Here is a 14,987-nt window from a genome sequence, read left to right as displayed (position 1 = left end):
TTTCTTCTATTGATTAAATCAATTGATAGTCTACACATTCATGTAAGCCATTAAAGATATTAAAAATGCATTACATATGACTATGTAAATACATACGTACATATATACATTACATATAAAGATATATACATTCTGTGAAAAAACTCGCAAAATCTTTCTTCATTTCTTCTGAATGTTTGATCAATTAGAAAGGCTCTTGAAAAAAGAATTCGCATATACGTAAATCCTATATATATAATCTCGTTACAATTTTTGTGTAAAACTATTTACGCATATTTAATATACTGATATATACTGATTCTTTTAATCTCAAAATTATGTTTATATTTTACAATTATAATTATTGTTTATATTTCACATAATCATTAACATAATAGTACATAAATAACTCATATAATTAGATATAAGTAGAACAATTAATACCTCAGATTTAATTATATTAGCATAAAAAAATAGAGAGTTATAATAAACGTTTTGAATGTGGACAAAATATTTTACGCATAAACATTTTCACGCACAATTACATTCTATTGTCTTTTTTATAGTTGTCTGTTTATTAGTCTCAATATAAAAATAAAATTATGTATATATATTTGACATTTGCAAATGTTTCGCTACGATGGTAAATTGACATTCGCGATACGAATGATCTCGGAATGGGAAAGTATAGTCGGGAATACACTAAATGATAAATAAATCCTTGCGTCATTTTCAGTCGATAACGAATTCCTACTAGTCACAATCGCGGTCTATGTATTGCACGCTATTCGAGAAGCTTGTGAAGTTATTGGTTTACTAGAAAAAAAAATATTCCCTGGAAGAAGATCAATTATAGTGTACGGATCTATTTTTACATCACTCTGGGCTTGTTACAACGAGAAGAAATCGCTCGAACTGGAAAACAAATATTTAGCGCGCCCTTTCTGAAATTCAGAGATGTACTTGTGAGATTTGAAAATACATAAGTTAAAAAAACGCGATAGATGTCCCTTAGAATTTTTCGGAATGAGATCTCGAACATCGCACATGTACTTCGCTTGAATTTGCAATTAACAGGACAATAAATTAGATATTTGTTATTGTCAAAAAGATAAGATCAAAGATAAACAATCTCGCGCGAGTAGATTATACAATTATTCGCAAAACTTTTTTATATCTTTTACGTAGTCAGTATACACACAACCAGTTCATGAATGTTGATGAGACTTAAAATACTTAGTAATATAATATCGAGCTAATTATCAAATATATAATTATGGATTATAAACATATGTGAAATTGTGAGCCATGAAAGAAAGTGCGAGAAGAGAAGTGGTTTGTATAAAATATGAAAAGGGATTAATGTTTTTAAAATTATAAATCATATTCTTTTGCTCGAGAGCTGAAAAAATATTGCTGTATCAATTATTATCATATTATTCGATTAATTAAAATTAGTCTTATATCATTCAATTGATAATTAATCGAGAAACAAGTGCATTAAAAGAAGAAGACTGACCATGACGAATGTAATGGACATTAATAACGCAAGTGAACGTATATTATTTGATACTAGTGATGCAAATAAACAAACTGCCATTAATAACGCTAATGAGTTAACAAATATTAATAATAATATCGTAAATAATCAAATGGACATTAGCAATATAAGTGAACACATGTCGACAGGTAGACATGCAGACAAGATTACACACAAGGTACGTATATATTTCCGATCACATGCAATAGGTCTGAATTTTGATGTCACAATAAATTACAATTTTTTTTAAGTTATTTCTCGTGTTTGAATTTTAGTGCTCTCTGTGTTTTTCTTTAATTTCTCAATTAATTTATTTTAACTTAGTTTTTTCTCGATTGTTTTGATATTATTGTTAAAAAAATTTCTTGATACAATTGATATATAATTTTTTTCGAAAATCAGAGGAAAATGTTCTTCGTTTTTTCAAAATTATTTACATTATATTTCAAAATCCACTTTTCTTTTTAGAAAACATCAGGGATTCGTCGTTTTTACTTTCTGCAGATCTCTTTCTATAATTCCCTTTCTATTTCTAATTAATTTTTAAAAGACATTTATTTTTGAAAAATGTTGCATTGTTCGCATTGCAATAACACTTCAAAGTTTAACAAATTTTATTGATTCATTTCATTCGTTATCGAATAATGTAGGTAGGTTTTATAGTATGAGCTAATACACGTTGCGATTACTCATCCACCTACCGAACAAAAATAGATTTGTTCAGCTATGTATTACATTCGATATTATTAGAATATTGTTTGACAATTTTCTATTAATCTTAAGATTAAATACAGATCATACATTTCGTGACAAAGGAATGTTACACAAATTTTAAAAGGCGTGATATGGAAATGCAAATGATAATCTATAAACTCTAATAATCTTGTCTTTTTACAGATGGAATCCAACATTGTCGAAGAGAAAAAATGGAAACGAAATGGACTCGTTTATCAAGTATATATTAAAGCTTTTTCAAAATATATATATATTTGAAAATATTATGACATTACAATATTTTTAAATATATTTTCTTCAAAAAGCAAAGATAAAGATTTAAAATATTACGTCAAAATTACAGATTATAATATCATTTATCAATTATTTATACAAATTAATACACGTAAGCAAAAATGACATAATAAAATAATTAATACCTAAAGCACATGGTTGATGAAAAATACTATTTAACCGATATAAAAATTAAATAAACTCTATAGAAATTAGCTAATAATATTAAATTTACTAATTAATTATTAATAAATTTAAATATTACATATATTGTTATATATATTAAATATTATAAATATTATATTATTTTATATTGCGAAATTTTAAAGTATAATTACTGGCTTTTAATATTAGTAGCATAACAACGTAACACTGTCTATATTCTGATAAAATATGATTTAAAAAAATTAGAAAAAAAACGAAATCTCCATGTAATTTACTTCAAAGATCTCATTAATTCATTAAAATTATTTTCGAAAAAAAAACAAATTAAATATATAAGAGAACTAGAATTTCTTTATTTTATTAAAAGAAAATATTATAAAGGAAAACAATATTATGTTAAAAAATAATTAAAAATCAAATTTATTTCTTTATTTTTTACAATAAGGCATTTTTTCCAACTTTTATTTTTAGCAGAAAAATAAATAGACTTATTAATATATGTGCGATTGATACTTTTGTTTGATTCGCAATATTTCTTTTGCAGATATTAGTGAGCTTAAGTGTCAATGTTGTTATAATGGGTCCAACGATGAGTTTTGGTTACAGTGCCGTGGCGGAACCTGTGATGACAGCTCCAAAAACCGACGATTTACAACTTGATGCTGTTCAGGCAAATTGGATGGGTCAGTGATATAAAATTTGTCGAAAGATTCTTTACGACTTTCAATTATTGAAAAGAAAAATTTAGATAATTTTCTTTCTTATTTAATAAAAATAAATATGTTGCAGCTACTGCAACTGCGATATGTATACCTTTTGGTTCCTTAATCTCAAGCCTCGTGTTAAGTCGAGGAAGGAAGAACGGATTATTTGTGACATCGTTAGTCTCACTGACGGGTTGGGTGACGATTTGCACATCGAACAGTTACGAGCAAATTCTGATAGGGAGAATAATTAGTGGTATATCTGTGGGCTTGTCAATCATTTCGACGACACTATATGTGGCGGAAATAGCGGAAACAAAGTGGCGAGATACGATGCTCGCGTGGATCAGCATCTCTAGCAATTTCTCTATTCTCATCGTTTACATCTTTGGATATATTTTCAAGGTAAACTTGTTCACGAATTGTATTTAATCGATCTAGTATTTCTCTGTTGTCATTACTTACTAAAAAACAATAACTAATTCTTGTCTAAACAAGCTTAAAAATTAAAGCTTGTTTAAAAATTCCGTAAATTAAATGCTATCATTATAGTTATATAATTATTGTTATATGAATGATGATGCATGTAATCCTCGTAACCCCATTTTTTTCACTTAAAGGACAACTGGCGACTAGTAGCCATGATGTGCGCTCTATTCTCAGTGGTGGCAATTGTTCTAATTTTACTAGTGATACCCGAGACGCCATTATGGCTGCGGGATCAAAATCGACCCGAGGAAGCGCTGAAGATGATGAAAAAGTTCCGCGGCATACCAAAAGACCAACCAGCTCCAGCGAAAGTATTGTTCGAGCTTAAGCCGCAGCTACAAAAGAAAAATCAGAATCTGCTGCGACACCTGATAAAGAGGAGTTCCCTAGTGCCATTCGTCATTATGGTCAGCTTCTTTTTTTTTCAACAATTCTCCGGACTCTACGTTGTTATATATAACGCCGTCGAGATTATGGATAAATCTGGAATCCTGATAGATCCTTACATCGGCGCCATACTAATAGGTGTCGCACGTTTTATAGCCACTTTCGTAGTGGCCGGTTTGGCCAAAAAATTTGGTCGACGATTACCGTCGATTATTTCCGGTATCGGGATGACAATTTTCATGAGCGGCTTGTCGCTCTATCTGTTCCTGATCGAAAACGGAACTGTCATATCGGATAACGGAATAATCCCAGTAGCATGTATAATGTTATACGTTTTCATCAGCACTCTGGGTTTTCTGGTGATACCATTCGTCATGGTGTGCGAAATATATCCATCCAAGGTCAAGGACATACTGTCCGGCCTAACAGTTGCTATAGCTTACGTCTTTAGTGCAATAACCATTAAGATATATCCAGATATGCTAAAATTGATGAACATGCACGGCTTATTTCTCTTCTTCGCGATTATCTCTTTCGTCGGCGTAATATTTATCGTGTTATTCTTACCCGAGACAAAAGGAAAGAGTCTGCGCGAAATCGAGGATATGTTCTCCAAGAAGAAAGTTTTTGAATTACCAATGGAAGGAGTAGTCGGAGAAAAAACTTCGAACACGACCTTATAAGAAATTAAGAATATTTATGAATAAGAGAAATAAATTATAAAGATTATTATATTAGTATTAAGTTATGTAGAGAAAGATGAGATCAAATCGCGCAATGTTATGCGATTCATGAAATATTATAAATGTTACATCGTTTTCAGATTCGAGGTGCAATGATTCTAGTAGTTTAATTAAAATAATATGATGACATAATATTCATTTAAAATATGAAATCTCTTCTTAATAGATTTTTTAGTATATTATATATTTCATAAAGAATTAAAAAGTGGAAAATATATAAATCAACGTTTACAAAGAAGAAATGACCTTATCATCTGAATAAAAAATTTTCAAATTTTTCAAATTTTTTTATCTTTATAATGCACAATGTGCCAGCAAACTATGTAAACTTAGAAGTAATGTGTATTACAAAAGAGAGAATTTTTGTCATCGAAATAAGAGTTTTCAGAATGATGACGTAAACAGTATTACAAATCTTAGATTCATATGCAAAATGAGTGAATTTAGAGATTATATTCGTACTAGCTTGGGATTCTTATATAAAAGAGATGTGTAATTTCGAAAAAGATAAGACGACACACATATCGGATTTATTTTATTAAAATTCACTATTTACCGTTTAATAGTTTAAGCGGAGTTGAATCTTCGAGAAGGGAAATACAAAGTTCTATAATTCATTGTATTGTAAATATTGCTCATCACGAAAAGATAGATTAATGTGCTATCTTTATTGCTGATCTAAAAATGATTTTGTGCAATACATGTACTATAAGAACTATTAGAACTTGTATTGGAACTTGTATAAAACTTATGTAAGACGTATAATATATAAAGACTACATAAAATTTATTTTTATTATAATAAATTGCAATACCATTCAATCGAAAATATTATGAAATAATAATGAAATAAAAAATGAATATAGTACTTATTATAAGCGTTAAATGTAGACAGATCAATATTTTGTTTTTGTTAATTCCTTATGTCAATAAATGTAAGTTAAATTTGATTTATTCTATCCGCAAGTAAAACCAGGCTGAACGGATTAAAGCAATAATAAGAATCAAATGTTGACTGATAAAAATATTCGCAACATTATTTACATATTCAACATTGAAGAGCTTTCTATAATTGAATTTACTTCGCAATTAAAATCACCATTTATATTGCATTATATCATTTATATCATTTTATAAAGAATGTCTTTTGTATTTTAATATTTTTTATTAAGATATGTATCTGCTTTATTTCGTACAAATTATTTTGCAAACAAGCAATTTTGTTCCTCAAAATTCTCTCAACTTCAAAATTTGTTAATTTTAAAGTTCTTTCAGTTTGTCGATTAAATTCAATTAAAAAATAATCAAATTTGCAAATTCATGTAAGTTATTAAAGATGTGAAAAATGTATTACACATATGATGATATAATTTCATATGTTTTTTTGTACTTTCTATTTATTTTGTACAAATTTTTAGTTGGCGCAATTTTTATATATCATTATTTTTGTAGACAATATGACAGTTCGATTCATTTAGTGCATGAACTTGGCGCTTTTTTGAATCTTTTTTTAAAAAGGTAAGTTGTTGGAGATTTCACAATATATAAATATTAGCGTGAAAAATAGAATTATGAAAAGAGTTTCGAATCTGGATAAAATATTGTTATTTTATATATTATGCTAATTGTTCTCTTGTTTTTACACTGAGAAAAATATCCGGTGAAAAGGTAACGAATGGATATTATATCGATCACTTTAATCGGCATCACTTTACTACGGCATATCAGATGTTGTAGTGGTACACCTGTAATGTTTGCGCGCATTAGAAACATACATCAGAGTGATAAGAACTCATTTGAGTGGTTTGATTTTAGTTTCTGTAACAAAAATTACTACAATTATTAAAAATGGCCCCGACGTGCCAGATTTCATATGAATTGTGAGTCAAGATTATTATTTTACAAGATTATTATTTTACAAGAAAAAGGATATAGCATCCGGTAAATATCAAAGAAATTAAAGTTATTTTCTTTATATTGTATACTTTTATAAAGTGTATCCAAACTTGTGAAGGGTAGTGTACATATATATTTGACATTTGCAAATGTTCAGCCACGATATGGTTGTCATTCGCGATATGAATAATCTCGGAATGGAAAAAAACAGTCGAAGATACACTAAATGAAATCCCTGAGTCATTTTCAGTCAACAAAGAGTTCCCACCTCTCACAATCGCGGTCTACATATCGCACGATCGAGAAGCTTGTGAAGTTGTTGATATACTAGAAAGAGAAATATTGCCTGGAAGAAGATCGATTATGATGTATGGATCTATTTTCAAAACATTCTGTGCTGTTACAACGAGAAGAAATCGCTCGAACTGAAAAACAAATATTTAGCGCGCATTTTCTGAAATTCAGAGATGTACTTGGGAGACTTGAAACACATGAGTTGAAAAAACGCGATAGATATTCCTTAGAATATCTCGGAGCGACGTCTCGAACATCGCTCGTGCACTTCGCTTGAATTTGCAATTAACAGGGCAATAAATTAGATATATTTGTTATTGTCAAATAAAGATAAGAGCAAAGGTAGACAATCTCGCGCGAGTAGATTGTACAATTATTCACAAAACTCTTTCGTATCTTTTACGTAGTCAGTATACATACAACCAGTTCATAAATGTTGATGAGACTTAAAGTACTTTATAATATAATATCGAGCTAATTATTAAATATATAATTATGAATTATAAACATATGTAAAATTCTGTGGCGTGGAAGAAAGTGCGAGAAGAGAAGTGGTTTTTGTGAAATATGAAAAGGGATTAATGTTTTTAAAATTATAAATAGTATTCTTTTGCTCGACAGCTGAAAAAATATTGCTACATCAATTATTATCATATTATTCGATTAATTAAAATTATTCTTATATTATTTAATTGATTATTAATTGAGAAACAAGTTAAAAGGAGAAGACTATCATGACGAATGTAATGGACATTAGTAATGCAGGAGGACAAATATTATTTGATACTAGTGATGCAAATAAACAAACTGCTTTATAACGATAATGAGTTAACGAACATTAAGAATAATATCGTAAATAAACAAATGGACATTAGCAATATAAGTGAACACATGTCGACATGTATCGACAAGATTACACATAAAGTACGTATATATTTATATCAAATGCAATAGGTCTGGATTTTAATGTCACAAATAAATTACAATTTTTTTAAAGTTACTTCTCATGCTTGAATTTTAGTGCTCTCTGTGTTTTTCTTTATTTTTTCAAGTAATCTTTCTCGATTTCTTTTGATTTTATTATTAAAAAATTTCTTGATATACAAATGATATTTAATTTTTTAAAAAATTAGAGAAAAATATTCTTCGTTTTTCCAAATTCTTCGTTCTTCAAAATATAATTATAAATTATAAATTATAAATTATAAAATATTTACAATATTTAAAAAATTATAAATTATTTATATATTTTTCATTATCTACTTTTCCGTTCAGAAATCATCAGGTATTCATCGCTTTTGTACTTTATTGTATATCTCTTTTTTGTATATCTCTTTCTATAATCCCCTTTCTATTTCTAATTAAATTTAAAAGACATTTATTTTTGAAAAATGTTATTGCATTGTTCGCATTGCAGTAACACTTCAGAGTTTAGCAAATTTCATTGATTTTCATTTCATTCGTTATCGAACAATGTAGGTAGGTATCAGGATTGGGAAGTAACACGTTACTTGTCGTTACTGTTACAATTACTTTTTTCGATAACGTTACAAATTTCGTTTGTAACGAAAAAAGTAACTTCATTACATTTTTCGATAACGAGTAATGAATTTAACAGTTACATTTATCGTTACTTTTTGCAAATTTACTCGGTGCAATTTTTATTCAAAGAAGAGTATGGAATGCAGAATCACATGTATGTAAACGCGTCATTGGACACATGTGAAAAAAAAAGTTTAGTGAAGATGTTCAGTGTCGGTGGATCTGTATTAACGCCACAAAGAGGGCAGCTAAATGATGACACAGTTGAACAGCAAATTCTTTTAAAAATTAATAAAGAATTTCGATAAAATTTAGTAATGTTTTATTTATTTGAAAATAAACCCTGTAATATTTAATAAACTTATATTTAAAAAAGTAACGAAAATTGTAACGTCGCGTTATTTTTAAGTAACGGCAACGGTTACTTTTGAAAATTGATAACATATAACGAGTTATTTTTTAGAAAAAAGAACGGTAACGGTAATGAGTTACTTTTAAAAAGTAACTTTCCCAACCCTGATAGGTATTATAGTATGAGCAGATACGCGTTGCGATTACGCATGCTTTTACCGAGCAAAAATTTGTTCAACTATGTATTACATTTGGCTATTGCTAGAATATTGTTTGACAATTTTCTATTAACCTTAAGATTAAATACATCATACATTTTGTGACAAAAGAATATTACACAAATTTACAAGATACGATATAAAAACGCAAATGATAATCTATAAATCTTGTCTCTTTACAGATGGAATCCAACATTGCCGAAGAGAAAAAATGGAAACGAAATGGACTCATTTATCAAGTATATATTAAAACTTTTCATATACGTTTTTGAAAATAATATGACATTACATTTTTTCTAAATGTATTTCCTTTAAAAGGCAAAGATAAAGATTTAATTTTTTACGTCAGAATTACAGATTATAATATCATTTATCAATTATTTATACAAATTAATACACGTAAGCATAGATGACATAATAGAATAATTAGTACCTAAAGCACATCGCTGATGAAAAATACTACTTAACCGACATAAAAATTGGATAAACTCTATAGAAATTAGATAATAATATTAAATTTACTAACTAATTATTAATAAATTTAAATATTAATTTAATATTTTATTAATTAATTTATTTAATTTATTAAATGAATTAATTAATTATTAATATTTAACCTTTTAAATACGGCGGTCGTCAAATGTAAACAATTTTATCATAAAGAATGTTAAAATTAGCTTAATTTTTGAAAGAATAGTATTTATATCATTTCCATAGTGTCATATCTCGTTTTATATATACATATATATCCTTGTATATATATACATATATAGTTTATCCTTGATATCTCAAAAAATTTCGAACTTCATTGCACAGTAATGATAAGACATGCTCTATATTAAAAGGTATTTCCTCTTAAGTCATCTTAATATCTATACAATTTGTATGATGCGCTATCGCGCATAATATATTACGTTTTGTGCTTCGAGGAAAATAAAACTCAATGATTTTTTATTGCGAAATTTTAAAGTATAATTGCTTGCTTCTAATATTATTTGCGTAACAACGTAACAATGTATCTATATTCTGATAAAATAAAATTAGAAAATAAAATTAGAAAAAATTAGAAAAGGAACGAAATTTCCATGTAATTTATTCCAAAGGACTCATTAACTTATTAAAATTACTTTCGAAAAAAACAAATTAAAAATATAAGAGCATTAAAATTTCTTTATTTTATTATAAGAAAATATTATAAAGAAAAACAATATTAAAAAATACTTAAAAATTAAATTTATTTGTTTATTTTTTCCAATAATTTTTCCATTTTTTCCAACTTTTGTTTTTAGCAGAAGAATAAATAGATTTATTAATATATGTGCGTTTGATACTTCTGTTTGATTCGCAGTGTTTCTTTTCCAGACATTAATAAGCTTATGTGCCGCTGTTGTTATGATGGGTCCACTGATGAGTTTTGGTTACAGTGCCGTGGCGGAACCAGTGATGACAGCTCCAAAAACCGACGATTTACAACTTGACGCTGATCAAGCAAACTGGATGGGTCAGTGATATAAAATTTGTCGAAGGATTCTTTACGACTTTCAATTATTGAAAAGAAAAAGTTAGATAATTTTCTTTGTTACTTACTAACAATAAATATGTTGCAGCTACTGCAACTGCGATAAGTATACCTTTTGGTTCCTTAATCTCGAGCCTCGCGTTAAGTCGAGGAAGGAAGATCGGATTATTCGTGACATCGTTAACCTCACTGACGGGTTGGGTGACGATTTGCACATCGAACAGTTACGAGCAAATTTTGATAGGGAGAATAATTACTGGTATATCTGTGGGCTTGTCAGTCATTTCGACGACACTATATGTGGCGGAAATAGCGGAAACAAAGTGGCGAGACACGATGCTCGCGTGGGTCAGCATCTCTGGCAATTTCTCTATTCTCATCGTTTACATCTTTGGATATATTTCCAAGGTAAACTTGTTCACGAATTATATTTAATCGATCTCGTATTTCTCTGTAATCATTACTTACTAGAAAACAATAACTAATTCTTGTCTAAACAAGCTTTACAACAAAAATTAAAGCTTGTTTAAAAATTCCGTAAATTAAATGCTATCATTATAGTTATATAATTATTGTTATATGAATGATGATGCATGTAATCCTCGTAACTCCATTTTTTTCACTTAAAGGACAACTGGCGACTAGTAGCTATGATGTGCGCTCTATTCCCAGCGGTGACAATTGTTCTAATTTTGCTACTGATACCCGAGACGCCACTATGGTTGCGGGATCAAAATCGACCCGAGGAAGCGCTGAAGATGATGAAAAAGTTTCGCGGCATACCAAAAGACCAACCGGCTCCTGCGAAAGTATTGTTCGAGCTTAAGCCGCAGCTACAAAAGAAGAATCAGAATCTGCTGCGACATCTGATAAAGAGAAGTTCCATAGTGCCATTCGTCATTATGGTCAGCTTCTTTTTTTTTCAACAATTTTCCGGAATCTACATTGTCATATATAACGCCGTCGGGATTATGGATAAATCTGGAATCCAGATAGATCCTTACATCGGCGCCATACTAATAGGTGTCGCACGTTTCATAGCCACTCTCGTAATGGCCGGTTTGACCAAAACATTTGGTCGACGATTCCTGTCGATTCTTTCCGGTATCGGGATGACAATTTTCATGAGCGGTTTGTCGCTCTATCTCTTCTTGATTGAAAACGGAACTGTCATATCGGATAACGGGATAATCCCAGTAGCATGTATGTTATTATACGTTTTCACCAGCACTCTGGGTTATCTGTTGATACCGTTCATCATGGTGAGCGAAATATATCCATCCAAAGTCAAGGACGTATTGTCCGGTCTGTCGGTTACTATAGGTTATATCTTTAGTGCAATAACCATTAAGACGTATCCAGACATGTTGAGACTGATGAGTATGCAAGGTTTATTTCTCTTCTTCGCAATTATCTCTTTAATCGGTGTGATATTCATCTTTTTATTCTTACCCGAGACAAAAGGAAAAACTCTATGCGAGATCGAGGATATATTCTCCAAGAAGAAAGTTTTTGAATTACCAATGGAAGGAGTAGTCGGAAAAAATGCTTCAAACACGACCTTATAAGAAATTAAGAATATTTATAAATAAGAGAAATAAATTACAAAGATTATTATATTAGTATTAAGTATGAAGAGAAAGATGAGATCAAATCGCGCAATGTTGTGCGATTCATGAAATAAATGTTACATCGTTTTCAGATTCGAGGTGCAATGGTTCTGGTAGTTTAATTAAAGTAATATGATGACATAATATTTATTTGGAATATGAATTCTCTTCTTAACAGATTTTTTAGTATGTTACATATTTTATAAAGAATTAAAAAGTAGAAAATATATAGATCTGCGTTCACAAAAAAATGATCTTATCATCTGATTAAAATTTTTCAAAATAAAAACGTGAACAGTATTATATACCTGAAATAATATCTTTATAATGTATAATAATGTGCCCGCAAACTATGTAAACTTAGAAGTAGTGTGTATTATGAAAGAGAGAACTTTTGTTATCGAAATAAGAGTTTTCAGAATGATGACGTAAACAGTATTACAAATCTTAGATTCATATGCAAAATGAGTGAATTTAGAGATTATATTCGTACTAGCTTGAGATTCTCATATAAAAAAGATGTGTAATTTCGAAAAAGATAAGACGACACACATATCGGATTTATTTGATTAAAATCTACTATTTACCGTTTAATAGTTTAAGCGGAGTTAAATCGTCGAGAAATGTACAAGGTTCTATAATTCATTGTACTGTAAATATTGAATACCCCGAAGAAGTAGATTAATGTGCTATCTTTATTGATGATCTAAAAAACGACTTTGTGCAATACATGTGCTATTAGAACTTGTATTAGAACTTATATAAAATGTAAGACATATAATGTATAAAGATTATATAAAATTTATTTTCATTATAATAAATTGCAATACCATTCAATCGAAAATATTATGAAGTAACAATGAAATAAAACATAAATATAGTACTTATTATAAGTGTTAAATATAGACAGCAATGTTAAATATAGATCGCAATATTTTGTTTTCATTAATTTCTTATGTCAATAAATGTAAGTTAAATTTGATTTATTCTATCCGCGATAAAACCAGGCTGGACGGATTGAAGCAATGATAAGAATCGAATGTTAATTGATAAGAATATTCGCAACATTATTTACATATTCAACATTGAAGAGCTTTCTGTAACTGAATTTACTTCGCAATTAAAATCACCATTTATATTGCATTATCATTTATATGATTTTATAAAGAATGTCTTTTGTATTTTAATATATTTTATTAAGATATGTATCCGCTTTATTTCGTATAAATTATTTTGCAAACAAGCGATTTTGTAAAACCTCAAAATTTGTCAATTTTAAACTTCTTTCGGTTTATCGATTAAATTCAATTAAAAAATAATCAAATTCATGTAAGCTATTAGAGATATTAAATATATATTACACATATGATGATATAATTTCATATGTTTTTTGGTACTTTCTATTTATCTTGTACAAATTTTTATTCTTAGTTGGCGCAATTTTTATATATCATTATTTTTGTAGACAATATGACAGTTCGATTCATTTAGTGCATAAACTTGGCGTTTTTTTTATCTTTTTTTAAAAAGGTAAGTTGTTGGATATTTCACAGAATATAAATATTAACGTGAAAAAATAGAATTATGAAAAGAGTTTCGAATCTGGATAAAATATTGTTATTTTACATATTATGCTAATTGTTCTCTTGTTTTTATACATAATAATTCGTTTATATTTTTCTTCTTTTTTCGTTATAAATAAATCAGAACAATCTTGAAATGTGACGATAAATATTTTATGCATTTCTTTCCATTAATGTCGTTATTAATCCTCTCGCTACCTTTAGGTCTTTTGAAATGTTTTGGTAATTTTATATGTTGGCATCTTAAAGCGTTCAAGTATTATCACATTATGTTATTGGCGCCTCTTCAGGCACTCAGTATTTATATTACCATTCTTCAAATATCTTCATACTAGTAATTGATATGCGATGCGCGAAAAGTTTCCCCATTTATAGCGATTACGGCTAAATATGTGCTGTCTATCACGCGCGCTTTGCATTAGGCTTCGCCGCAACGAAAGGATTAAAGCAATTACTGTGTCTCATGAAGCAATATACACAATTATACAATTATCATTTATTGTTTTTTTTTACACAAGTATCTGTTTTAAAAATAAAACTTTGATATTTGCAAATGTTCAGCCACGATATGGTAAATTATCATTCGCGATATGAATGATCTTGGAATGGAAAAAAACAGTTGAGGATACACTAAATGAAATCCCTGAGTCATTTTCAATCGATAAAAAGTTCCCACTGCTCGCGGCCTACACATCGCACGATTGAGTAGCTCGTGAAGTTATTTGTCTACTAGAAAGAGAAATATTCCCTCGAAGAAGATCGATTATGATGTATGGATCTATTTTCAAAATACCCTGTGCTTATTACAACGAGAAAAAATCGCTCGAACTGAAAAACAAATATTTAGCGCGCCTTTTCTGAAATTCAGAGATGTACTTGTGAGACTTGAAAACACATGAGTTGAAATGCCTGAATTTGCAGTTAATAAGACAATAAATTACATATATTTGTTATTGTCAA

At 28.8% G+C, this 14,987-nt stretch overlaps 2 protein-coding genes across 2 annotated transcripts; both read left to right on the top strand.

Annotated features, from left to right (window-relative positions):
* Window positions 1–1,441: 1,441 nt before the first annotated feature.
* Window positions 1,442–5,125, top strand: LOC105251140 (facilitated trehalose transporter Tret1-2 homolog). Its single transcript, XM_020027463.2, has 5 exons — window positions 1,442–1,697; window positions 2,417–2,473; window positions 3,237–3,375; window positions 3,482–3,801; window positions 4,017–5,125. The coding sequence occupies exons 1-5, from the start codon at window positions 1,500–1,502 to the stop codon at window positions 4,953–4,955; spliced, it is 1,653 nt and encodes a 550-aa protein (XP_019883022.2). The 5' UTR covers window positions 1,442–1,499; the 3' UTR covers window positions 4,956–5,125.
* Window positions 5,126–7,888: 2,763 nt separating this feature from the next.
* Window positions 7,889–12,657, top strand: LOC105251141 (facilitated trehalose transporter Tret1). The gene is made up of 5 exons (XM_011257708.3): window positions 7,889–8,128; window positions 9,498–9,554; window positions 10,678–10,816; window positions 10,923–11,242; window positions 11,464–12,657. The coding sequence occupies exons 1-5, from the start codon at window positions 7,964–7,966 to the stop codon at window positions 12,400–12,402; spliced, it is 1,620 nt and encodes a 539-aa protein (XP_011256010.2). The 5' UTR covers window positions 7,889–7,963; the 3' UTR covers window positions 12,403–12,657.
* The last annotated feature ends 2,330 nt before the right edge of the window (window positions 12,658–14,987 follow it).

Source organism: Camponotus floridanus, unplaced genomic scaffold (genome assembly GCF_003227725.1).
Source record: "Camponotus floridanus strain SB8 unplaced genomic scaffold, Cflo_v7.5 scaffold144, whole genome shotgun sequence".
Taxonomy (NCBI): domain Eukaryota; kingdom Metazoa; phylum Arthropoda; class Insecta; order Hymenoptera; family Formicidae; genus Camponotus; species Camponotus floridanus.
Note: the sequence above shows the minus strand (reverse complement) of the source record. Positions and strands in the feature narration are given on the sequence as shown.

Coding starts and splice junctions, on each gene's coding strand:
- LOC105251140 (XM_020027463.2), top strand. CDS start 1,500: ATGACGAATGTAATGGACATTAATAACGCAAGTGAACGTATATTATTT. Junction 2,474..3,236: donor GAAATGGACTCGTTTATCAA/GTATATATTAAA, acceptor TTTCTTTTGCAG/ATATTAGTGAGCTTAAGTGT. Junction 3,376..3,481: donor TGTTCAGGCAAATTGGATGG/GTCAGTGATATA, acceptor AATATGTTGCAG/CTACTGCAACTGCGATATGT.
- LOC105251141 (XM_011257708.3), top strand. CDS start 7,964: ATGCAGGAGGACAAATATTATTTGATACTAGTGATGCAAATAAACAAA. Junction 9,555..10,677: donor GAAATGGACTCATTTATCAA/GTATATATTAAA, acceptor TTTCTTTTCCAG/ACATTAATAAGCTTATGTGC. Junction 11,243..11,463: donor TCTTTGGATATATTTCCAAG/GTAAACTTGTTC, acceptor TTTCACTTAAAG/GACAACTGGCGACTAGTAGC.